The 25,267-nt window shown below is 43.1% G+C and overlaps 1 protein-coding gene across 1 annotated transcript in view; it reads left to right on the plus strand.

Annotated features, from left to right (window-relative positions):
- Positions 1–23,826, plus strand: part of rtn4r (reticulon 4 receptor) — a 61,142-nt gene extending 37,316 nt beyond the window's left edge. Inside the window, exon 2 of the mRNA XM_010894784.4 lies at positions 22,017–23,826. Coding sequence (XP_010893086.1) covers positions 22,017–23,425 — 1,409 coding nt within the window. The 3' untranslated portion in view covers positions 23,426–23,826. The remainder of the gene's footprint in view (positions 1–22,016) is intronic.
- Positions 23,827–25,267: the final 1,441 nt, after the last annotated feature.

Raw genomic sequence — 25,267 nt, forward strand, 5'->3', positions numbered from 1 at the left:
CCAGATCCGAGGATGATGTTCTTAAAGCATAGCAAATTGCAATTCATGGTTTGTATAATTTCATTTAGGAGACCAATAACACCACAGGCCATTGAGTTGGAAGGTTTGCAATTTTCAATGTAATAGGATAATCCAGAGGGTTCTGGTTGTCTTCCCACCCGGGGAAGTCAAAGACGATCCACATCCTGCCAGGTCGTTCCGGTGTTTATCACACCGCTCACTCAACCAGGAAGTGTACCCTAACCCACGCACTTGGGGATTCGCAGACGCCGGCCTGCAAGGTGTTGAGCGCGACTAAGCCAGACAACTCCGTCCGACATACCTTCCCACATGGATGCTGCTTAGCCAAAATCTGCACTGCTCTATGCAGGACTCCCGGCCAAAATGTCGGTATGCCAAAATCTGTTTTAGCCCCCGTTCATTACGGCGCGGCTTTAACAGACGATTCTTATATCTGTAATTGACTTCACATGTTTTCTTGACATTTTCTGTTTGTTGTACGGCCAAAAAGATCTCCATCTCTCCTTTTCTCCATTCCTCCCTCGAACGTTATCACGTTGTTTCCTCTCCTTGCAGAACATCTATTTTCCTGCAGCAGGGTTCTTTGTCTGAACAGGGCGAGGCAATACAGAGGCAGCTGGTAAATAATGCACAGGCCTTTCTCAGCTTCATTCCTTTAAAGGAGACCACTGCGCTTTGATAGAACCTCTGAAGGAGGCTTATTAAAGGAGCAGTGGTGCCAACGTTTCTCCCTCTCCCTTTCCCTCACTAAACAAATGGAGACTCTCTCTTCTTCTCCCACTCTCTCACTCTGTTTCACTCTCCATCTCTCTCCCCCCTCTTTATTTTTTGTAGGTTGGAGTTCCATAAGCAATCCCATCCACTGCATTGGGAATGGGTCACAGGAAGGGGTGCTTTATACACACCCCTTGCAAAAAGAGGAGAGAATCGTAATCTGTGGTGCAGTGTCGAACATTCTCCCACTTTCTCTCCGCAATATGTGCTAAGTAAACATATGCAAATGTTTTAAGATTGAATAAACATGGATTGTTCAACAACTTGATGTGGAGTATCAGGACCACTGGAGGTTTCCAAAAAGATTTATGAAAAGTTATTTCAGATTACAGTGAAATGGCCTTTTGTGTTGTGGTGCAGAAAAACAAATTCTACAAAACCAACATACATTTCCCCAACGGATATGCAAAAGGAAAAGGTTTGAAGTATTTTGTTTGAAGTATGTTTTGCAGTAAAAACAGAATAATACCAAAACCATCTTTGTGTTGCGGAGACTCTACAGATTCTAACCACAGAGTTTATAGATTTAACTGCTTGGTCTTGGCATTTGTTTATGTGACAAAAAAAATGTGTTTTAGAAAACAGACCCTGATGTATTTCACTGTCTCTCCATCACAGCTAGAGATCGATGAACAGTGCTTTCTCCTGACTTAACTTTCATATGAAGTAAACTACTATAGAATTTTAGATATAGATATAGATGTTTTTGGTGATATTTGTTTGTTCCGGAATGGAATGTACCTTGAAAAACACAGCAAAACAATGCATTCTGTGCCTGACAGACACAGAAAACACAGGGAACTGTGGATAAAATAATGTGATGACATACAAACAAAACAAATGTGTGCTGACTTCTGATGCTAAGGACCTGTTTTGGGTGTTATGAGCAAACTTCTAATCAGGGCCTAATTCCAACATGGCTACCTAATCATTCGCAGTTTCTAAGTGGCTCATTCATCCTCTCTCCCAACCCGTAACTATTCCCTGTATGACAGCAACTGCTAAACGGCATATATTTAACATTTATGGATGCCGGAACTGCAGCACAGAAGAGCCCCCCACCGTCATCACCAGCGCTCATCCATCCCGGTGCCCAGGTCCTCAGCCATCTCTGCCAGTATGGTTGTTCTCCTCCCGCAGAATTTGAGTCCCCAGCACTCATCCCAAGCCACTTGTCCATCTCAGTGCAAACACTGTCTTGTTCCCAGAACATTGGCCATGTAGGCCAGCTCGGCACTTTACTTTGTAATTGCCGGCTTACAGCACTGACAGCACAGCACATCAAACAGAGGAGCAGACGGCGGCTGTGACGCGAGTCCACATGAAGGCATCCCTCTCTGGAAGGGATTCAGAGTGGAGCTGGCCTGATTGAATTCAAGTTCAGGACATAAACCCTTTGCCTATTTGCTAACCTGTCACAACATCATATACAATATCTCTCTCCGCGAGTATTGGGGGATTCCTCCCCGATGTCATAACACATCTGTCTATTCCCCCCACCGTAGACATTTTCCTCTCCCCCGAGATCCCTCATTATCACTCCTCTGAAGGTTTCTCATCAAACACGGTGTCACTTGACACAGTCCATAACTTTCCAGGCACTGTTGGTGGTCTCCGCTTGTGCTTTCCAAAAATTAATTTTTTTTGTTTTCTTTTTTACTATGGTACCAGTGAACCAAGAACTGTGGAGGATATTGGCTCTCAAAATAGTTGATCGCTGTGTTTCACATTGAGTAAAGGAGCCCAAGGCAAGCAAAAGGGTTAGAGTAGAATGAGTTAGAGATATGCGCGGAAGCAGAAAAGAATGATATGAGAATGCATGCCCCAATGATGTCAGCTCTCCACCCACTTACACACAGCTCAGTAGGAAGGCAAAGCAAAATGGATTTACAGTCACTAAGCAGTAAATGGATCTCTTTGGCATTCCTGTTTTGGAGAGAGAGATAGAATGACTGAACTCCAACAAAGGAGAACTAAAAGTACTCTTGTTTCTTATTGTCGGACAAAACCACAGAACACAACAAGATGAATCGGTCAACAGAAAACCATGCCTATGGCACAAAATTCTATTAGTTGGTTTTACAGAAATATCTTTGATTTTAAAATGATTTCTGACTGAAAGACAGTGTGGCAGAGAGGAGAGCATAGATGTTTCATTACCGGCGTGGATTCACACAAACAGAGGCTGTATGGTCATCCCTAATGTGTTAGCTTTCCGAGATGAAAGTACACAGAGAGTGTCTTTTTCCAGGTCAACGGGCCTCAAGGGTGCTGGCTGAGCATAGAAAATGAATGGATCTGCAAGGAGCTTGGTCAGAATTTAATGGAGATCGCTCTGTGATGGAAGCTTACCGTGTCTCTCTGCATAGGCTAAGCCTTGTGTGAATCACACTGCCCGCTTTTGTCTTTATTGTGATTATCCAGGCTCGTTTGCAGTCGACTGGCGTTGACCTTAGCTCAAGAGGCATTTATGAGTTGATACGCTTCAAGAATCAATAGGTGTTTAATTCTGTTAAAAGACCTAAAAATGGACGTGAAGCCTAGAAAAGGCAGCAGCATTGTTTTCGATCCCCAGTTTCACTTTAGTGATGAGTCATGCTTCCAGTCCTGGTGTGCTTTGCATTTGTTGTCCAAATGAATGGCCAGCTAATGGCTGTCACTAGAGATGCCAACAAACCGAGTCCTGTTGATTAGGCTGAGACGGGCTAACGGTCTCACCTGTAGGTGCAACAATGAGGTCGACATGTCAACTGTTCACTTATTCCCTGGAACGTCTCACCATTACAAGCTCCCGCTCCCCGGGAGCTTGTAACCGACTCCCTCACGTTTGCACCGTGCATCTGATCTCTTCCGTTCATCCGCGTTGTGTTTCTGTCCCTGGCTGTCCTACCAAAGCGGAGAAGGTATTCAGTACGCCCACACGGTGACTGAGGCGACAGAATTGTGATATGTCTGCTTACTTCGGTTACGTTACCACACACAAAGCTGCCCATCTGTCTTAAACTGCATGTAGACATCACATACAAGCGCATCTAACGGATGCCTCTCAGACATCAACCTTGGGTCATCCCACACGCAGGGTGTATGAACCAGGGCTGCCAGGTACTGTCTCGTATGCACGCACACCTCTCAGTCCAGCCTCAAAGAGGGTTTGTTTGATTTCTGGATCTAATAAGTAAGTACATGTTAATCTAAGCTGAATTTGCTACACTGCATGCTTTTAACCTTTTCACGCGTGAGTTTCAAATATTCCTTACCGACCCCCCAGCGTGAGTTTTTTTGCACGTGACTTCGGTACTCTGCAGCATTTGACCTCACGCCAGCATTTGAACTGCCAACTTGCTAGGTAAGGAACACTACATGCATTGCATTGCAAGCTTCTCTCGTTGACTCGAATTCTAAGAGCTGCAAAAGTTGGTTGATTTATTACTGTAGCTAGCTAGAAAACGTCAGCTAACCGCTAGCAAACGTCAGCTGCCCGCTAGCTAACAAATCGTGACCAGTTATTCAGTGCAGTGAAAATGAATAAACTATATAAAATGCATACAACGGGGAACGTAACTTCTAGAAAGTTTTTGCAATGGTTTTGATCGGTAGTAGTCGCTAATATAATTCGTTTTTGTGCATTAGTGTTGGCTGTCTGTTGGTACGTAAGTAACGCTTCTTGTCCCGATTTGAATGCTTTCTACCTGGTTAATATCATAGTATGGTCTTGAAACAATTACAATCAGGAAATAAAGTTATAAACACTGTTTGAGCTAAATGTGAGTAAATAATTGCGCGGTTTTACCAGCCATTGTTACGTTACTTGTAGCTAGGTATGCTAATGGTGCGTTCTAAACATGACGTTCTAATCACACCGGTGTGATCGTACGCTCCAGGGACCACTCTAGATTGATCACACCAGTGTGATCGTACGCGCCAAAGGGTTAAGGCCGATAAATCCTGTACCGACCAGCCTGTCAATGGCTGGCAGGGGAATAGTACAACTCTTTTCATAATAATAGAAAAAGAAGTTTGTCTTTTGTTATGTAATGAAACAAATGTGTACATCTCATTTCATGTAGGGGTTGGACTGGCAGATGCTTGTGAATGCTTTAGGGTTTCGAAACCATATGGAAGACTGTCTGTACATACGCGTGCGCTTGTGTGTTCTTTCACTCATCTGGCTTCAAAGTCAAACTCCAGAAAGTTCTGTTTGTACATGCCGCTAGATTGAAGCAGTACATGCCACTAGATTGAAGTGTGGTTTCGCCACAGTTACAGCCAAATATGACTGGCGGGCTCACATTGGTGGTGTTGATTGACCCTACATCACCCCAGGAGAGGTAGGTGGGGCTTGACAAAACCTTACTTGTCTCATTGGGCTCTAGCAACACTGTGGCGTATCAGGCACCTGCAAGCCAGACCAAAGTTGGTCTTGTTAGAATTCGGTCCAGCTTGGTGATTCTTGTTTGAGCGAGCAGTGTAAAAAGTAAGGATGGATGTCCTGACCTTTGACTCTCCTGAGCTGTCGTTGGTTGCTGCTATAAGATGAGGTTGTAACTACCGTTTGGACATTACGACATTGGGAGAACAAGGGCAGTAACATTTTATAAAGACATGTTAATTATACCCAGGAGTGAAAAAGACAATACACTTTTTTAAAAAAGATGAATTTTTCCATTCATGGAATTGCAGATACACATTGCAGCTGTTTCAGTGCTCAAATTATTTCGAGAGTGATTAAATTCATCCCAGTCAGTGAGCTTTAAAAAAACTGAATTGTTACTGATCAAGTTTATGCCACACAAGGTTGTGAATATTTTTTACGACAAATACACTTAAGCTCACAGAGATCAGAGGCTACGAAATGAATAGGGATTATATTTATGTCATACAATTCTGTAATTACTGTATACCAAATAGATGTGTGTGTGCACATGCTAGGTCAAGTACCGGTTAGCAACGTAATTCATTTTCCTCCCTGAGTATACCTTTTGACCCTCTCCCAATCTAGCTAAGCCTGAAATGATTGTGGAGGACACTTTTGCCTCCTGTGTATTCAGCTACAGACCGAAGCCCTCTACCAAAGCAGGAACTGCTGAACCAGAGGAGACCGAGGAGGTCACGTTACACATTAAAGGAGCTGTGTATCGTGTATTTGCATTTTAATTTCTGAAAATGTCCTTAAACCTGCCGAAATATGGCTTTGTGGCAACGTAGCAGATATACCTTTCATGCAGCTGGCCAGGGCCTGAGTTAGCAGTAGTAAGCTACCGTCTTGTTGTGGACAGGTGGGGGGTGAGGGATAGGGGGTGAAAGGTAACATCCAATCCTCGTGACCATCATGTCAAACAGACACCATGTACTGAATAGGCTTAGTTTTATTTTCATTGTTCGCTAGTGGTATGATACAAGACAAAAACTTGGTTTGCCTGGTTTGTGCTTTCATTTTCTGTTGTGGAGATGTTCCCAGTCTAGAAATAATTATTGTCGTATTTTAGAATGTTTTAGAATGAAGTTTATCTGTTTTTTTAAGCAAACTAAATTAATGCTGATTGGCTGATAGCCATGGTATATAACATCATATTTCACATATTTTACTACTCTTGTTGTGTGTAATCACTTTATAAAAGCATGGACATCCCAGGGGTTTGTGGTATATTGTCAATACACCATGGCTAAGCACTGTGTCCTGGCACTCTGTAGTGTGTCTTGCCTAATACCAGTTCTTAGGTTTTATACCATGCACACCACCTTGTGCCTTTGGCTTAAATGTTGCATAATGTAGGGCTAAATGTGTATTTACTCTTTTCTGTATTGACTATAACACATTATACTCTAGATACATTATATTTTAGTGGTATTATACGTTTTATGATAATCCTCTGTAAAACAGAACACATAACCAAATTCATTCTGTGTTTGAATGAATTTGAAAGGTAGTTAAATTGAGTCATACAATCTACTTCATAGAAAAGTGTTACTGTAACTTTTACAATGGAAAGTGGGAGATGCCTTTAAAGTTTCTTACTTGGGTGAGAAGAATAAAGGGATTAATGTTCATGTTGAGTTTCAGATAAATAGTTTAAAACCCAGAGGAGTTAGAAGAGAAACAAAGTCCTGTATAAGGTTTGCCTTTGCAGCAGCTTACTACCAGGCAATTTCTACTACTGGCTAGCATCCACAATGCCCTGTAAATAGATCATTTAAGAAGGGGATAGGATTTAGTGCAGAGGTCGAGAGTAGGAGCCTGGTTTGATTTATTTTCCTTCAATTGTAACCCTTCTGCAAACAGAGTTAATCTCAACTTGCCACTATTGTGGACAAGCAGAAAACAAGTGCTTTTCTTAAATGGCTAGTTGCTGAATTTTGTGGTAATGATCTTATCAAAGTGATGTAAACAGAGTACATACTGTTAGAGGTCAGATTGCAGTGCCTTTAAAAAACTAACAACTGTTTTATTGGGCTGCTGGAAAAAAGTGCCTGACTAAAATGGTGCTAAACACTAGAATTTTACTATAATGACACTGTTAGGTTGAAACAGAGATTGCAGACCAGATTAAGTGGGTCTCTGTGATGTTCAGGTCTGAAAAAACAAACAAGCAGAAGAAAAAACATTTTCAAAGTCTCCAACTGACAACAAGAAAGCAAACAGCAGTCCAAAATAAGACAAAACACTCACATGTTTATGTCATGAACCTGTCAAAAATCATCAGACTGATGTTGCGATTGTGACAATAGATACATCTGACCGTGGCTTCTTTCTGAGTAAAGAACCACTTTTGTTGGGACTGCTCAGTTATTTAGGTCCGGTTAGAAAGCTCACTATCCTATTACTGCCGCAAACCAACACTAATAGCATATCACAGCGCTACCATAATACAGCACTGAATCATTAGTCCTCGTTCTCTTTTATTTCAGGGTAATGCATTCTCCCAACCCCGTAGGGCTGTTAACCTCAACGATTTGAAATGGAAGCTTTATTGCTAATAAAAGGCCTACATGTGAGACAGTGATTAAAATGTTTGTCGTTTTTTTTCATGGTGGAGTTGTGATGGGTCCGTGTGAATGATGAGTCACTGTGGTGCCGTGGTAAAACAGGACCAACAGCACCCGTGCCTCCAATTCCTCCGTGACTCATTTCAACATCTGTCGGCGCACGTCTAAATACATCAGCTTCTGTCCAGACAAAAATGCAGAATGATGCTTTAAGATGGACCAACAACTTGGTTCAGTGTCTCTCCGAACCGAAAGACATCGGCCAGAGTAAACACAGTATCAAATGCGCCGCCTGATTCACTTTGTGTTGCGTTTAATTCGCGCACTCCGGCATAAATCAGAGGGTTGTGGGTTCAATTTTCACGAACCAAAATAAAATAAAAACTGTACCACACTACTTAAAGTCACTCTGGATAAGAGCGTCTGTTGAATGACTACAACGTAGTAATTACATTTAGCTGAAGAAAATATGCCCCCGATAAACCACACTTGTTGTTAGAGTACGGATATGCTACGGGCTATGAGGGAAATAGACACACCGCACGCTATAACCGAAAGTAGGCCAACTTTTCATGGCTCCTCCGCGGTTGGGAAAGTGCATTTGAACTCCCCCACACATGCTTTCTCAACTGAGGACTATGGTATTTTCAGTTTGCATTTCTTGCATTATGCATTGTTGAAAATGTGGTGGGTGGGGCAGTGACAGGGCTCCGGGTTTTGACAGGGCTCCGGGTTTTGGCCGAGCAGAGAGAACTGTAGAGGAAGCAAACCTCTAAAACAAGTCCCACAGTGAGTTAGACCGTGTTCTCATTTGAACATGCTGACCCGAGGTTGTGTTGAGGGCATGTGGGTCGGATTCCAGTTACATAACAGGGCAGCGGCGCTCAAGCTTTCAGTACTTCAACCCGGACCTTTTCATTTGTTAGCTTCGGTGGTTTAACTGTTTGTATTGTGTTTAAAAAGAAAGATGAGAAGCCCTCTGAAAACATTGCTCTTTGGGGCCTTGACCCCCCGTGATCTTCCGTGATATGCCCGCAAGGCGAAAATTGAGTAAGCGCCATGGTCTTTTTTCCTCACTGTGTTTCCAGAGTAACGCTGTGTCTCAGAAATTCCACACGTCGGGGCCTAAAGTAGATTACAATCTGTCATTGTTTATGTGTTTTCACTTCTCACTTCTCCTACTCATACCACCCCCACCAGACACCCACTCACCCACCCACCTATCTAACTGCCTCAACACTGTTGATCCTGTCTCTCTGGGCTTTCTCTTTTTCCACTGATTTCCTGAGTTATTTATGAGCCATCTGTCTTGACGACACGAGTGCTGTTTCAGAAGTGTGGCAGAGAGGACCTCATCTGTTCCTATGTCGCTTCGGCTAATTGTGTCCTGGTCCCTGCGTTAGACTGCGGCCTACCCCCTGAAAACATGTGCATTCACACTCACTGGAAGCGTTTGGTGGCATCGCTAGCTCTTCAAACAATTAACGAGTGAGTAATGCCTACCGTCCTGCTTTCCGGAGAAAATGGGAGCTAGGTAGAAAAATGACAATATCCCTGATAACCTGTTTCCGTTTCTCTGAGGAATCCATGGAGGGAGGTCCGTAGATGACAGCAGGAGTGGGGGCTTAAGTAATACACTCTATCACCTCACACAATGACTTGGGTTTACAACCACTTAGTGACATCGCTTTGGGAAAATCACACAACAGCGTCCTCTGACATGCGTAAGTTACTTCCAGACGATGTACGGCTGGCCGCATCCTGACGTAAACGGATCATGGCTGCATGAAGAGCATGTTGAAACACACACGCCAGTCCAGATTGAACGCGGCCCACCGCCACACCCTGACGCATCAATTCCCTTCTGTCGGGTCTCCTCCCAGTGAAGGGATAACGCGCTCATGATTCAGGCTCCTTTAAGGCAAAGTAAGGTGAATCTACCGCACTGACACAGGACAGCGAACGAGACAGGATGCGAAGGAGCGTGAGAACTAATACACGTTCGCGCACTCACACAAGCAAGCACAGGTCCATGCGCACGCGCAACACTACCGCGGCCGTACGCAAATGAGCCGGGAGGGAGTCGGGCTTGACACGGTCTGCCGCGCTAAGCAACCATCTCTCTCTGGCTTCTTCCATTACTGTCCTCCTCAACCCCCCATTTTGTCGAAGTGCGCGATTAGACGGGTGTTGGAGGATCCTTGATGTCTGCCATTCATCACTGGGTTGTTAACTGTCTGGTAATATCTCCACCCCCCGTCTTCTTTTCTGGCTGGGTGCTATATGACTCCTGATCCGTAGAGGACGACGTATTCTATCATAGTCATTGTCATTGAAGGCATCCTCCACTCCATTGAAGTCAACCGGGTGGGACTATCAACTAAATTGGCTAATCTCTCCCAATGACCCTGTCGTTCACTAGCTGATCCCTCCTAATGACCCAGTTGGTCATTGTATAATCACTCCTGATGACCCGGTTTTATCATGCAAAGGTTGATCATGCCAGTGAATCAGGTCGACTGATGACCCGGTCCATAATGGCAATGAATCATCCCGAGATATACTTTTATCACATGGAGATGGCCTCCACGGAGCTTACCATGCAGGAACAAAATCTGTCACAGTGACACAGTAAACCATTGGTTTATGCAATTAATGTCTGAGCTGGGAAACATAACCTTGGTCAAAAGCTACAATGACAGTTCGTGTTGTTGTGGGTACTGGAGGACTGGAAACACTGTTCGAGACAGTGGAATGTATTTGACCTGGAACAATAAGGCTTTGGTCAACAGTAATTCAGCACATCAGGAATGGGGTTCCAAAAAAAGGACAAGTTGCTCCCAAACCTGAAGGAGAGGCTGAGTCAGTGTGCTTCAGATTAAAAAGCTTCACAAGATGTATGACTTTTTCCCACCGCTGTAGGGCAGAGGTTCTTTGCTCTTTTCAGATAATTGCAGCTAGACCATATTGGACTTTTCAAGAGGAAAGACAGTTTCTGAAACTAGTTTCCCTAGAGATGGGGATTTAGGTCACTGGTGCTTTGTTGGTCTGTGACAAAGCAGATAGTTGAAATAATATGTTTAAAACACAGCTGACATTACGAGATCAGCATATATGTTTATATGTTTATTTACACACACACACACACACACACACACACACACACACACATATATAAATATATATATATATATATATATATATATATATATATATATATATATATATATATAGTTGATATAAAAATTCTACACACCCCTGTTAAAATGCCAGGTTTTTGTGATGTCAAAGAATGAAACAAAGATAAATCATGTCAGAACTTTTTCCACTTTTAATGTGACCTATAATGTGAACAATTCAATTGAAAAAACTGAAATCTTCAAGGGGGAAAAATGAAAAGTAAAAACCTTACAATAACCTGGTTACATAAGTGTGCACACCCTCTTATAATTGGGGATGTGGCTGTGTTCAGAACTAACCAATCACATTCAAACTCATGTTAAATAGAAGTAATTACACACCTGCCATCATTTAAAGTTACTCTGATTAATCGCAAATAAAGTTCAGCTGTTCTAGTAGGATTTTCCTGACATTTTCTTAGTTGCATCTCAGAGCAAAAGCCATGGTCCGCAGAGAGCTTCCAAAGCATCAGAGGGATCTCATTGTTGAAAGATATCAGTAAGGAGAAGGGTACAAAATAATTTCCAAAGCATTAGATATACCATGGAACACAGTGAAGACAGTCATCATCAAGTGGAGAAAATATGGCACAACAGAGACATTACTATGAACTGGACTTCCCTCCAAAATGTATGAAAAGATGAGAAGAAAATTGATCAGGGAGGCTTCCAAGAGTCCTAAAGGAACTGCAGGAATTTCTGGCAAGTACTGACTGTGTGCTACATGTGACAACAATCTCCTGTATTCTTCATATGAATGGGCTATGGGGTAGGGTGGCAAGACGGAAGCCTTTTCTTACAAAGAAAAACATCCAAGCCCGGCTGAAGTTTGCAATAACAAACATAAAGTCCCCAAAAGCATGTGTGAAAATGTGTTATGGTCTGATGAAACCAAGGTTTAACTTTTTAACCATAATTCCAAAAGGTATGTTTGGCGCAAAAACAACTCTGCACATCACCCAAATGGTGATGTACTGACAAATTCTCTGAAACGCCCTTGGAGATGGCTTATGGTAGAGAAATGAACATTCAATTCACTGGCAACAGCTCCGGTGGACATTCCTGCTGTCAGCATGCAAATTGCATGCTCGCTCAAAACTTGTGACATGTGTGGCATTGTGCTGTGTGATAGAACTGCACGTTTTAGAGTGGCCTTTTATTGTGGCCAGCCTAAGGCACACCTGTGCGATAATCATGCTGTCTAATCAGCATCTTGATATGCCACACCTGTGAGGTGGATGGATTATCTCGGCAAAGAAGTGCTCACTAACACAGATTTAAACAGATTTGTGAACAATATTTGTGAGAAATAGGCCTTTTGTGTGCATAGAGAGAGTCTTAGATCTTTGAGTTCAGCTCATGATAAATGGTGGCAAAAACAAAAGTGTTGCATTTATAATTTTGTTCAGTGTATATACAGTTGCAGTCAGAAGTTTGGACAATGTAAAATAAAAATAAAATACATTGATTTTAGTACACCCAACAGGGTCAGTGGTGAGGAAAATTTTTTATGTCAGCAAGGATGTTGCGCCAGACAGAAGACTCCCAGGGTAAGTGGTCAGAGAATAAAATTGACTTCGTACTGTATGTTACTCGGCAAGTACATTTTAGTGACAGATCGATACTTTTTTTGTAAATTAGTACATCCTTGATGCTTTTCTGAGAATTCCCCAAGGCAAAGAGTTTCACTGCCAATCAAACAACTGTGAAGTCATACAGCGGTTATTCCCGACATAACAGCTTGAAAATTAAGACTTCATTCATGGAAGAATAAGCAGAGTGAAAACAACGTGGGGGGGGGCAACGCGACAAGAGAAAAAAACGACTTCAAATTGATAATTCAGTTTGAAAGCACAGTCTTATAAGACAAGTGTGTTAAGCAAACCAGTCAGTGGTAAAAAAATACAAATAAAATGTGACATGTGACTGGCTTACAATATGTCGTTCAAAGATGCTGATGAAGACAAGGGAATGTTACGCCAAGGGCTCAGGAAACTGGGGCTCTCCGGTGTATAACGCGTGGGTGGAAATAGCCTGTTAATGCGGAGAATAAGGCAGCGAGCGAGATACAGCAAGGAGATTTCCGAGTGTGGTTTATCTGCTTCTTGTGATTTTTTTACTTTTTTTTTTTAGCCATTGTTAAGCAGTGGCCAAGCAGGCGTTGGGAGCTGAGAGGCAAAAGTGCTGCGGTGCAGAAAGCAAGAGTATATAGTGAAAGAAAACCTTTGACAGCTTTCCAGTGGCAGAGTGTGTCTGACTGAAGGCTTGGGATGGAGATTGGAAGAAAAGTGCAGCAGAGGGCTGCTGTCAATCCACACCGCAGTCTCCTTTTAACGAGGTCCAGGATGGAACAGCTACTGCCGCATGAACAACGGGAAAGGAATGACGGAGGAATGGAGAGTGGGAGGGAGGACGAGAGAGGGATGGGAGAGCAAAGTGGGGAAATGATGAAGGGAGGGGGGAGGACGGACTGGAGGCTGAAGCGGAAACGGGAAGAAAGCGACTGAAGGTGGGGGGGAGAAGACGCAGCAAAAAGATTGAGGGAGTGATTGAGAGAGGGAGACAGGGAGCGGGGGGAGGGGTGAAGCTCATGCATTTTCCAGGACATCACTGCCTGTCACAGGAACGAGCCTGGGATTCTGCTGAAGACTGTGGCAGCTGGGATTGGAAATCCTTACTTAGGACAGGGACTAGGGCCGGATTCAAAGAGATTTGGACAATATCGGCCACTGACACCTATCATGGCATATTGGATTTGGATTCAGACTGTCCTGCTGTCACACTTTGACAAATTGATCTGCATTGTTTAATGCAAGGTATATGAATCCTAAATATTAAAAGTTTGGGTTTGTCCTGTGCAATAAAAAAATCCGGATTACTCCTAGAACTGTGTAATGTTGAATGTGCGTGTTTGTGTGGGTGGGGGTTAAGAGTCTATAACACTAGAAAGACCAGTTCTTATTGAGCACCCCCTCCTGCTAATGAGGAGTCTGAAATTCCATATGACAAAATGTCATATTTGGTATAATTACACAGTCATTTAAATAAAATGTTAGTATTTTACATAATGCAATAACATTTTCTTTACTTTAAGTTGCTGTAAGCTGCTTTTTTTGGCATGCTTGGGGTGGTTATTCTTGGAAAAAGAGACATTTTGGACTAGAACTAATCTCTTCAAAGAACACAGTGACTGTGAAGGTCTTCTGAACACCGTTTACAACACAGGTTGTATAATGATTGGAGAATTCCAACATTGTTTTATAGACATTTTTGGAAAGGTCAAGGAAAGAGAAAGGACATGATCCAAACATGTTTAGACATACCTCAATGAACCCTGTGGGTCAGTCAATATGACTCACTGGGTGACCTTGGGTGGTTTGGCATTCGGAACTGCTGCTTGTGGTACTGATGTCCTCCAGCCACATGGCTTTGAATCTTTCCTACTTTCAGCAAACTATTTCCTCAATCTGTGCCCGCTTTCGAATGATGAATAAAAAAGCCTAATAAAATATATACACTTGGCTGTCTGTTTTCTTCTTCGTTGGTGTCTTTCCCACAATTGACAGTGCATCACCTCTGTTTTTCATAGTAAGATAGTGAGTAAGAACAGTAATAAACAAAGCTCTGGTTTAATCTTGTTTTAATAAAGATACACTTATTTACAATGGAACTATACCAGCTCTTCCCAGATGGTATGTTTTGTTCTTTTAACCAGGTACTAGACAAACAAGGTATCCTACCCTTTGTTTCAACTTTTTCAAGTTCGACACATGAACCAATTGAACCAGTGTTCCTTTAATTTGGATGTTTTCCAGAATAATGGTGGGGGATAAATGTTTATTTCTAAGGTTACCTGATTGTTTTTGGATGATATATCAGTAAACGCAGATATTCAAATACAAACCTGGAGCTGCTAAATCCACATTTTTGACCGATACATGGGTGATATTTCTCAAGATATCTGAAGAATATAACATATACATGCCTCATGTTTAGTTTAACTGTTGAACCCAGTCATAAGACAAATTAACATCTTGTTTCTCCCCATTGTTGGTAAACAAAGTACTTGTAAACTAACAGTCTAGAGCCTCTAAGCAGTTTGACAACTATAATTTGATAACCTGGATGGTCAGTTCTTGCATCCATAGATTTGTCTATGAATTAAATAGTAGTTACATTTCTACAGCCCTGTGCCTTTTGACAAAGACAGGCAGGGGGAGAACTGGGTCATTTTGGTTGTTCTTTCTACTGCAGATTTTCACTTTAGAATAACCAAGGAAGATTGGTCTTATATAAGTTTGAAAGCACACAAAAGTTGCTATAACCCCAAACATAAGCTCTCACAGTCTGAAACTATTCATAGTGAATATAATATATAAAAATATATGATATAATACACCAGAACAACTGCACCCAGTTTGAGACATACAAATTTAGACATAAAAATTGTAAGACCATATGATTTCCAAAATGCTTCATACCAATACCCATTCATGGCCTAAAGAGTAAATACATATTAAGTTAGCTTTTTTGTTTTCCTTCGTATGTTTTGTTTCATGTTATTATATTTTCCTTCGTCAGATTGTGTGTCTACAATGGTTTTCCCAGAGACACATTTAAGGAGAAGTTGAATGCTGATTCTGCGTTGTGGTGAAATTGCTTGGCAGCCATTTTGGCTCCCCAGTGACATTCTAGGAGAGCTATTATAAGATAAGTAAATATGATAAAACAGAAGGTCTGCATTGATGATTGTGATGCATTTGCATGACACTACAGCATTCCATGGTTATGGAAGCCTCTCCATTACACTGGGAATTTGTTAACAGTGCTGTGTGTAAATATGAAGCAATGGTCAAAGGTCTGATGGTTGACTGGACCCAGTATGAATAGCTCTGGCTGAAGCTTTTTTTTTTGGTATTTAAAGCACAGTACTCTCTTCATTAAAAAGACTACCCAGGAAATGGATTGTTCTTGCAGACGTTGAGTCCTGTCCAAGGTTTGCTATTCTAAACAAGACAGACATCGATGCGTTCAGTTACTGTTCAAGTGAACGTTAGAATGAGGGAAACGAGGGACCTAAGCAACTTTGGGCATAGTGTGGTTGTCTGTGCTAAGATTTCAGTTGTTCAGAAATGGCATCTCTTTTAGATTTTTCAAACAACAGTTTCAGTCATCCAGTCAGAAGTGGACCTGTGGGCAAAAATGAGAGAGATTGAAGGAGAATGTCAATAAACGTGCCAGGTAAACTGGTCACAGACAGGGAAACAATGCCTGTGGGTATTGCAACAGACGACCACACCAGGTTCCATCTCCAGTGTACGCAATCACCAAAGCCAGCCAACGGTTGAGTGGAACCTGCCTAATCCAACAAACCCTTTTATTTCATGCTGATGTGTCTGGAATTAGCATGAGCAGCATGAATCCATGGAGCCCTCCACCCTGGTGTCAAAAGAGTGGCGGTGATGTAATGGTGTGAGAAGTATTTTGCTGGCACATGTGATGTCCCTTAATGCCAAGACAGCAACGTTTAAACTCTCCATTATTACTGACCAGCTGCGTCAATTCATGGCTGCAGTTACCCTTTGTCACATGGATACACCCAGCAAGATAACATGTCATGTGACAAGGTAATATTGTCTCAGAATTGTTCAAAGAACATGACAACAAGTTGTGTTTACTTGGGTGGCTTGTGCAGTCCCCGGACCTCAACCCAATACAACTTTGGAATGAGACGGAACAGACTGTTTGCAGCTTGAATGTACTGACATCCAATCTTCAGCAACTGAGAGAAGCTATCGAATCAGCATAAAGTCCCCGTGGAAGGTTTTCGACACCTTGTAGAATTCATGCACCAAAGAATTCAGGCTGTTTTGGAGAAAAGGGAGGTTTGGCCTGGTACTACATGGTTGTGGTAAATAACCTGGTTAATAGACTGACATACCTACTTACAAAAATACATTTGTATTACTTAATTGATTGTGTTGTGTATTAATCATGTTAATGTATGTAAGGTTTACGATAATGCATTACATTTAATATGTAGTATGGTTACAATGCTTCTAAGTTCACAGTGACCACAATCATGCTGGATCACCTGAACATTTGCAACAAATTATTGATGGCAGCAAACATGGTGTTTTCTCATTTTATCACGTTGTGCCTCGGAGGTGAACACATGCATCTTTACAAGTTTCTCTCAGCCGAGAATTGCAACTAACTTGTCCTTCCTGTGTCTCATCTTGATGCTTTCTAGCTGCACTCAGAAAGCACTTCAGTCATGGCTCCTTAGTAGAATACAGCTCCCAGTGGGTTCCTGTAACCTCTACTCCACCCTTTTCCCCTTGACCTGGATTCAAATACTATTTGAAATATTTTGAGCATCTAGCCAGCATGGAGTGTCAAATGCAGCACTGGGAGTATTTTATCTATAAAAGTAAAAACATATTTTATATTATATTTTTTAAATGCAAAGCTTTGGGTGCTGAATCCTCATGTAGAATAAGACAGGCAAAGATAGGAATACATTCAGGTAATATGCTTATATAGACATGTTTTGCCACTGTTTTGTATGCATAAGAAAGGCTTGTACACAAAACATGTATGCAGCAATAAAAATATATCTTTATGTATTAATGGAATTTTGTTCTACTTTGGTTTCATTGACACAGGCAAGGTCAATCAAAACACTCATTACTATAATATGCCTTTTGATAAGACCATCTGCTAAATGGCTAAAATGTTAAACCTAAAACACAAATAGAATATTTGAAGTGATTTCAAATACTGTGTGAACCATAGTCTGCTCCCCTCCCCAGAAGGAGAACAAAGATCTCCGCCTGTCGGTCAGGAACGAAAGGGTCCACTTTGCTGCTAGACTCATTACAAAACAGGCAAAGATTTAAACCTCAGAAAAACTCTAGAATGCCATTAGTTCCATCCACCCTATTAGTATCAGGCTAATTCTGCATAAAACCTACACACCCATATTTAATTAATCAGCTTCTCAGGACCCCTCTCCGCTATCGTTTGGGTCTTCATGCTTGCGTTGGCAGCAGGGAGGAAATGGGTCCCCTGGGGCAAATAACCACCAATGGTTTTCCCTTTGAGACAAGCTTCCCAAGCCAGGCGAAAGCTAAAAGCAAGCCAATAGGGTATTCCTTTGCTCTGTTACGATGCTGAATATTTAAGAATGGCTTACTGTAAATATAAAGGAATGCCCTTCGCTGGTGATTGGAAGAAAGTGATATGCACTGTAATAAGTAGAATATTTGGCCAATGTCTAATTACAGAACATCACTAGGGAGACTAAGAAATTATACTGCCTAGCAGTTGTTTCGCTTTAGAAGAAAGGACAATCCAAGTATTAAGTATGTGTAAATACAGTGGAATGTATTGGTGTGCTATTAATTCAAATGCATTACATATGGCAATTCAAAATGTGCAATGGAAAATGTGCACATTTACAGAACATGTACAGGTATTTAGTATAATGTATGTACAAGTGAAATAAATATTTGTGGCAATTCTCAATGGCATTCTGAATTTGCAATTTATGGAAATTAAAGGAGTAAGGTAGCATGTGCAAATGAAATGCAGGGATAGCAGCAAGGTTCCCGAGGTAGACCTGTGTAATTGAACAATTGAAAATGCAAGTACAGTTGCAGTTCTAAATGTGCAATGAGGGCAAGTTTAAGGTGCAAGTTTCAGTTTTAGGTGCAAGTCGGCATGTGCAAATGAAATACAGGAATAGCCTCAATGACACCTAAATTGAATTTTTTTATCAGACTTATAAGGAAGTGACGAAGTCGAGCAGTACAATGGTTGGGCATAGTTAGTGATGGAAGGTCAAAGAGTTCAGCAGGGTTACAGCAGATGGAAAGAAACTGTTCCTGAGCCTGCTGGTGCGAGAACGGAGAGACCTGTACCGCCTGCCTGATGGGAGGAGGGCAAACAGTGTGTGGCATGTGTATGAAGGGTCCTTGGTGATGCCGCTTGTGCTGGAGGTCTACAATGGCTGAGCATTCTAGATACCTGTGATGTGCTGGGCGGTTTTTACCACCCATTGCAGGGCCTTCCGGTCAGCTACGGAGCAACCACCAAACCACACTGTGGCGCAGTTAGTCAGGATGCACTCAATTGTGCAGTGGTAGAAGTTCACAAGGATCTTAGAAGACATCAGGCGCTGCCATGCCTTTTTGACCAGGGCTGAAGCGTTGAGGGTCCAGGAGAGGTCCTTGCAGATGTGGACCCCCAGGAATTTGAAGCTGGACACACACCCCACCCTAGTGCCATCGATGAGAACTGGAGCGGGACTGCAGCCATTAGATTTCCTGTAATGCACAATTAACTCCTTGGTTTTCTTTGCATTGCTGGCCAGGTTGTTATCGGCACACTATGCTACCAGGCACTTGACCTTCTCCCTATAGGCTGACTCATTGTCACTGATCAGGCCTACCATGGTGATGTCATCTGCAAATTTGATGTTGATGTTGGAGCTATGTACAGGAATGCAGTTGTGGGTGAAGAGGGAGTACAGGAGGGGGCTTATTACTCATCATTGTGGAACACCAGTGTTCAGTATCAGGGTGGAGGAGGTCAAGTTGTCTAACCTGACAGACTGGGGTCTGTTGGTTAGGGAGTACAAAGTTCAGTTACAGAGAGAAGGGCTGATCTCTAGGTCATGGAGTTTGTCGACCAGCCTAGAGGGGATGACCGTGTTGAATGCTGAGCTAAAGTTTATGAGTAGTATTCTCACATAGGTGTTGGCTATGTCCATGTGTGTCAGGGCAGAGTGTTAAGCTGTGGAGATGGCGTCCTCTGTTCGACTGGTAGGCAAACTGGTAGTGATCCAGTGTTGGGGGGAGGCAGGACTTGAAGTGGGCCAGAACTAGTCTTTCAACGCACTTTATGATCGCGGGGGTGAGTGCGACAGGTTGAAAGTAATTCAGGCTAGACGCAGATGACTGCATCGGCACTGGCACAATGGTTGTGGTCATGAAGCATGTGAGGAACCCCATCAGGGCTAGTGACGGATTGAAAATGTCAGTGCAGACAAACACATCTGCGGTGGTTAGGATGGGGGGGGGTTCAGCTTTAATGGCTGGCTCTTTGTTGTCCCTGTCAAAGCGGACAGGGAACCTTTTTAACACATCGGTGATGGAGAGGTCGTTGGCTGTGGGGGAGGGGTGATGGCTTGGATGCCCGGCCATGTGTGTTGAGGATCAGAGATGTTGTTGAAGTGCTCCTCGATCTGCAGTTTGTGGTTCTATTTAACTATTTTGATGCCCCTTTTCAGGTTGGCCCTGGATGAGCTGCGGGACTCCACATTACCGGATCTGAACGCAGTGTCACATGCCTTTAGTAGTTGTCAGACCTCACTGTTCACCCAAAGCTGTCCATCCATGGGTGGTGATGTTGTTGGTGGAGGTGTTGATGTTATACAAAATGGAGGAAGCATATGTTTCAATGTCTGTATGGGAGGCAAGGTTGGCATGAGTGGCAAACAATCTCCAGTCTGTATGTTGAAACTGGTGTTATAGTAGTAGAGTCTGGTCCCTCTGGCCACACTTTGACTGACCTCACTGATGGTTTCACATGTTGAATGAGGGGTAAATATTTGGGGAGTAGGAACAAGGAGAGATGGTCAGACTGACCCAGGTAGGGAGGGAAATGGCTTTGTAGGCTTCTGGAATGTTTGTGTACAACTGGTCCAGTGTACAGGTAGTTATCGACTCAAGACCGCAATACCGGTCGGAAGTCGATTTAGTTGTAAGTTGGCCGAGGAATAATAACTTAGTATATTCAATCCCCCCGTAGCCATGTTTGTGTTTTCTCTTACTACGCTCGCTCGTGGCAGTAACTTTCGTACGCCCAGCCTCCCGCACGATGGCTGGCATATGAGAAAGATTGTTTTTACTTCAGTTGCGGATGGTCGTAAGTCTGCACGGACGTAAGTCACATAGGTTGTAAGTTGACGATTAACTGTATTGTCTCTCTGTTTTTAGATTTGAGTGCTTGAAATTGCCTGCTACAATAAAGGTACCATCCGACTGGGCAGTTTGCTGCTTGCTAATAGCAGCCTGCAGCTCTTCCAATGCTAGTTTAGCATTAGCATCCTGTGGTATGTCGGTTGAAGTAACAGCAAAATATGTAAACTCCCAAGGCAAGTAAAATGGCCTGCACTTAATCATCAGGTACTCTAAATTGGTTGAGCAGTGACTCCCAGTTATGTACGTTTCTGTACATCATGCATTGTTTACATAAATGCACAGGCCACTTACTCTGGTCTTACAGGAATCCACCGCTATTCAGTCAGATCTGAAGACAGAGCATCCCTCCAACTCAATTACGTTGTCAAGTATGTTGTTGTGTAGCCATGTTACTGAGAAAATCATGATGCTCCAAATCTATAATCCTCTTTTGTGTGGTGATTCTTTGTTGTATTTCGTCCATTTTGTTTGCCAGAGACCGTACATTAGCGAGGAAAAGGCTAGGTAGTGAAGGCTGATGGGGGGGGTTAGCATTAGCCTAGCCCGGAGACCACCCTGCTTTCCTTGTCTTTATTAAAGGTCTTTACAGTGCCTTTGTGCACTTCCTGTCGGCGGCATGGTTGGTGTCTCCCGGAATGGTGGAAGTTGGAAATTGTAAAAAACTCTATCTCTGCATTGTGTTCCAATATTCAGGTGTTCTTTTTGGCTATATATACTGTATGCCAGGCTGTACCGAGTGAATAAAGTAGAAACTATTAAGTAAATTATTGCTAATTTGCAAAAACTGGGTAGACGCTGGGCCTCGCGATGTACACGTGCAGCCATCTTAGTCAAGGAAATTATGTGTCCATATTACAACTGTTTTCAATAAGCTTCATGCTCCAGTAGCTCAGATGCAATCATTTATTTTTACCAACCTTTTAACGGACAGCCTGTCGTCATCAGGTTAACATATGACAAACGTTTGCATTTCCAAACCTCATTCACAAGGCAATTAAGATGGATTATTTATAAGGTCTGTTATATGTAGAACTGACCCACTCTTCTCTCTCCCTATCCTTCTGTCCAGGGGGCCGAGTCCTGTTCCTAATGGTGTGGTTAAACCTGGTGCCTCGAGGAGTTGACTGCTGCCCGGCCAGATGTGTATGTTACAGTGAGCCGCGGCCCACTGTGGCCTGTCAGCAGCAGGGACTGTTGTACATTCCCACTGAAATCCCAGTGCGGAGCCAGCGGATATTCCTCCAGAGCAACAAGCTGACCGTGGTCCGTTCCACAAGCTTCAGCTCCGTCCACAACCTGACCGTCCTCTGGCTCTACTCCAACAACATCAGCCACATCGAGGCTGGGGCCTTCTATGGCCTTGAGCGGCTGGAGGAGCTGGACATCGGGGACAACAGCAACCTGAGGATCATCAGCCCCACTGCCTTCAGGGGTCTGTCCAAGCTCCACACCCTCCACCTGCACAGGTGTGGCCTGTCCGAGTTACCAGTGGGTGCATTCAAGGGACTCTTTTCTTTGCAGTACCTCTATCTGCAGGACAATAACCTGCTTGCCCTACATGACAACACGTTCCTAGACCTGGTCAACCTTACCTATCTGTTCCTGCACAACAACAAGATCAAGACCGTGTCAGATCACATGCTGCGCGGCCTCGTCAGCCTCGACCGCTTACTGCTACACCAGAACAGGGTGATCTACGTCCAGCCGAGGGCGTTCAGCGACCTGAGGAAGCTGACAACACTATTCTTGTTCTACAACAACCTGACGGTGCTGACTGGGGAGACCATGGACCCATTGGTGTCACTCCAGTACCTTCGCCTCAACGGGAATCAGTGGGTGTGTGACTGTCGGGCTAGAACCCTGTGGGACTGGTTCAAACGCTTCAAGGGCTCCAGCTCGGAGCTCGAGTGCAATGCCCCAGTAGAGTTGTTTGGTAAGGACCTGAAACGGTTGAAGAGTGCTGATCTGGAAGGGTGCGTGGAAAGTCCCCAGATCCAAACCCAGCTCTTCAGCTCCAAACCCAGGCCCGGAAAATTCGCCTCCACAGAAAACCCTCTGGGCGATGGAATTCCCAAGTGCTGCCTTTCAGAAAATGATAAATCTTCTATTATCTCTGGTAAAACCATTCCGGACCCCTCATCCTACAACAGCCGCCAGATCACAAACAACCCTCTCAAAGAGAAAGAGAACATATCCAAGACCAAATTCAGGGATCAGGAACGAACAAAAAATGAGACACTCCGGAATAAGCAAAGTCTTAACGACGGTCCTTTGGGGACACTCTCCAACAACCTTGACCAGTCCTTAGTCCAACTGGAGGATCTGGAACCTTCTACTGCTCCAACTAGGAAGAAAAAGAAGTGCACTAAAAAGCCCAAATCTGACGCACATTGTCTCAAAGGCCATGGATCTACCATGCAGGCTGCAGTGAGCTTTCTTTTCATGTCCATAATCTGGTTCTCTTTGGCCATGTCTTAGGACCTTTGGACCTGGGATGGGATCACATGCTAAATAAACTCTCCTATTGTTATCAATGCTTATGACAATGATGCAGAATATATCTGCAGCAAAATCTGACCTTCACTAACAGCCCAGAGACTGATAACCAAGAAGGTCAGATTTGGACCCATCGTCAGGGTGACAACGACTACCGATAATAAAGAAATCAACAAAATGGATGCCTTTTACAGAACACGTCAAATCTATTGTATATAATAAATTGGTGCCCGAAATTGTTTGTTCTGTATGTACTTTACTGTACCGTGTTTAAGCTACACCACCCTAGAGATTCTCCTGAATCCTTTTGCCCTTTCAAAAAGCGTTTACTGCAGACACAGTGACTGCTGAGACAGACAACTGGAAAAAAAAAAGGAAAAAAATAAACAACAACGAAAGAACATGAATTACGAGGACCAGCCAAACACACAGAAATCATGTTTGGGAGTCTGTTTGTTGATAAAAGAAATGTTCACCCCGCCTCCCCCCTATTATTTATTCAAAAAGTGACGCATTTGTTGGGTACTGTTATGTTTTTTATGTTTATAAGTACTTGAGTAAAGACAAATGTTTATTATCTCCCCAGTTTGAGTTCTGTTTCGTTTCATCACAAAATGGGTACGGGTAGCATTGGCTAAAGAATGCTGTCTAAATGTTTCACAGAGATTGCAAAGGAATCATAGATATGCATTTTATTTTACTTGTGTACAAGTATAAATATATTATAAATAAAAGTTCTCCTTTTATATAGCTGGTTGGTTATGGATGTCTGATTATTCTTAGGCAGTAGCCATGATTGTGTACTGTTCAAGAAACATGCCACTTATTCCACACATAACTGATTCCGAAGCATCACACATCATTCATAACTGTACATCATATTTGACTTCTGGAAACTACGAATATGTAACAGACACTCAATTAGAACAAGTGTCTGAATTCCTAGGCACATAGCCAAGCGGAACCTCAATCTATATTATCTGAAGGGCACAGTGAAATCATGTGGATATTAAAGTGGGACGTTTCCTGTTGCACTTCCAACTCTGGTGTTACATCACCATTCATACAAAACGACAACAATGTTCTGTTTAGCTATTTTAAGGAGGTATGTGATAAATATCTGTCCCATAATGCTATAAAAAGATAACTCGGATAAAAAACAACAGTCTGTGTCACCTCACATTACACTTCATCCAGGCGTACGGTAAGTAGATGGTAATCTCTTCTCCAGTGAATAAACAACGGCAGGTCAGGCAGGGACAGACTGGGACAAGAAACAGTTGAGGCATTTCTAACACACCAGCATGCCCTGAGGCGCACGCAATAGCTATTTTCCTCTCCCTTTGAGGTCCCAAATTGATAGCTAGGCTCGCAAGGCTAGAGGAGGACCAGCTTATCTGGCATTTGTCCGAATTGCCCCGAGTCCAGTCCACTTCTGGTCCAGGCCAACTGCAGTGTGGCAGGTTGATTGTTTGTGGCTTGTCATCAACTACGTTGTCAGACCTGACCTGATCTTAAGCCCTGTTGCGTCGGTGCTCCACATTTTCTTCTCTTTTCAGCCCTCCACGGAATACAGATGGCCGTTGCCCAGGTTAGTGACAATCGGGCCACTGCGTGTGTGTGGTGTGTGTGCGTGCATGTGTGTGTGTGTTTGCATGGCCTGGTCTAAGCCTGTGTGAGCTTACTCATGAATAAGAGCCCATTCATCTGCAGCACAACTGCACTGCATCAAGCTGCCCTGTGACCACATTTCATCTTATTTCTCCCTTTCACTCCCCGTTTCTTTCGTTATTTTTTCTAAAGGCAGCATGTTCCCATTGGTGA

This window comes from Esox lucius, chromosome 13 (assembly GCF_011004845.1).
Source record: "Esox lucius isolate fEsoLuc1 chromosome 13, fEsoLuc1.pri, whole genome shotgun sequence".
In the NCBI taxonomy this organism is placed as follows: domain Eukaryota; kingdom Metazoa; phylum Chordata; class Actinopteri; order Esociformes; family Esocidae; genus Esox; species Esox lucius.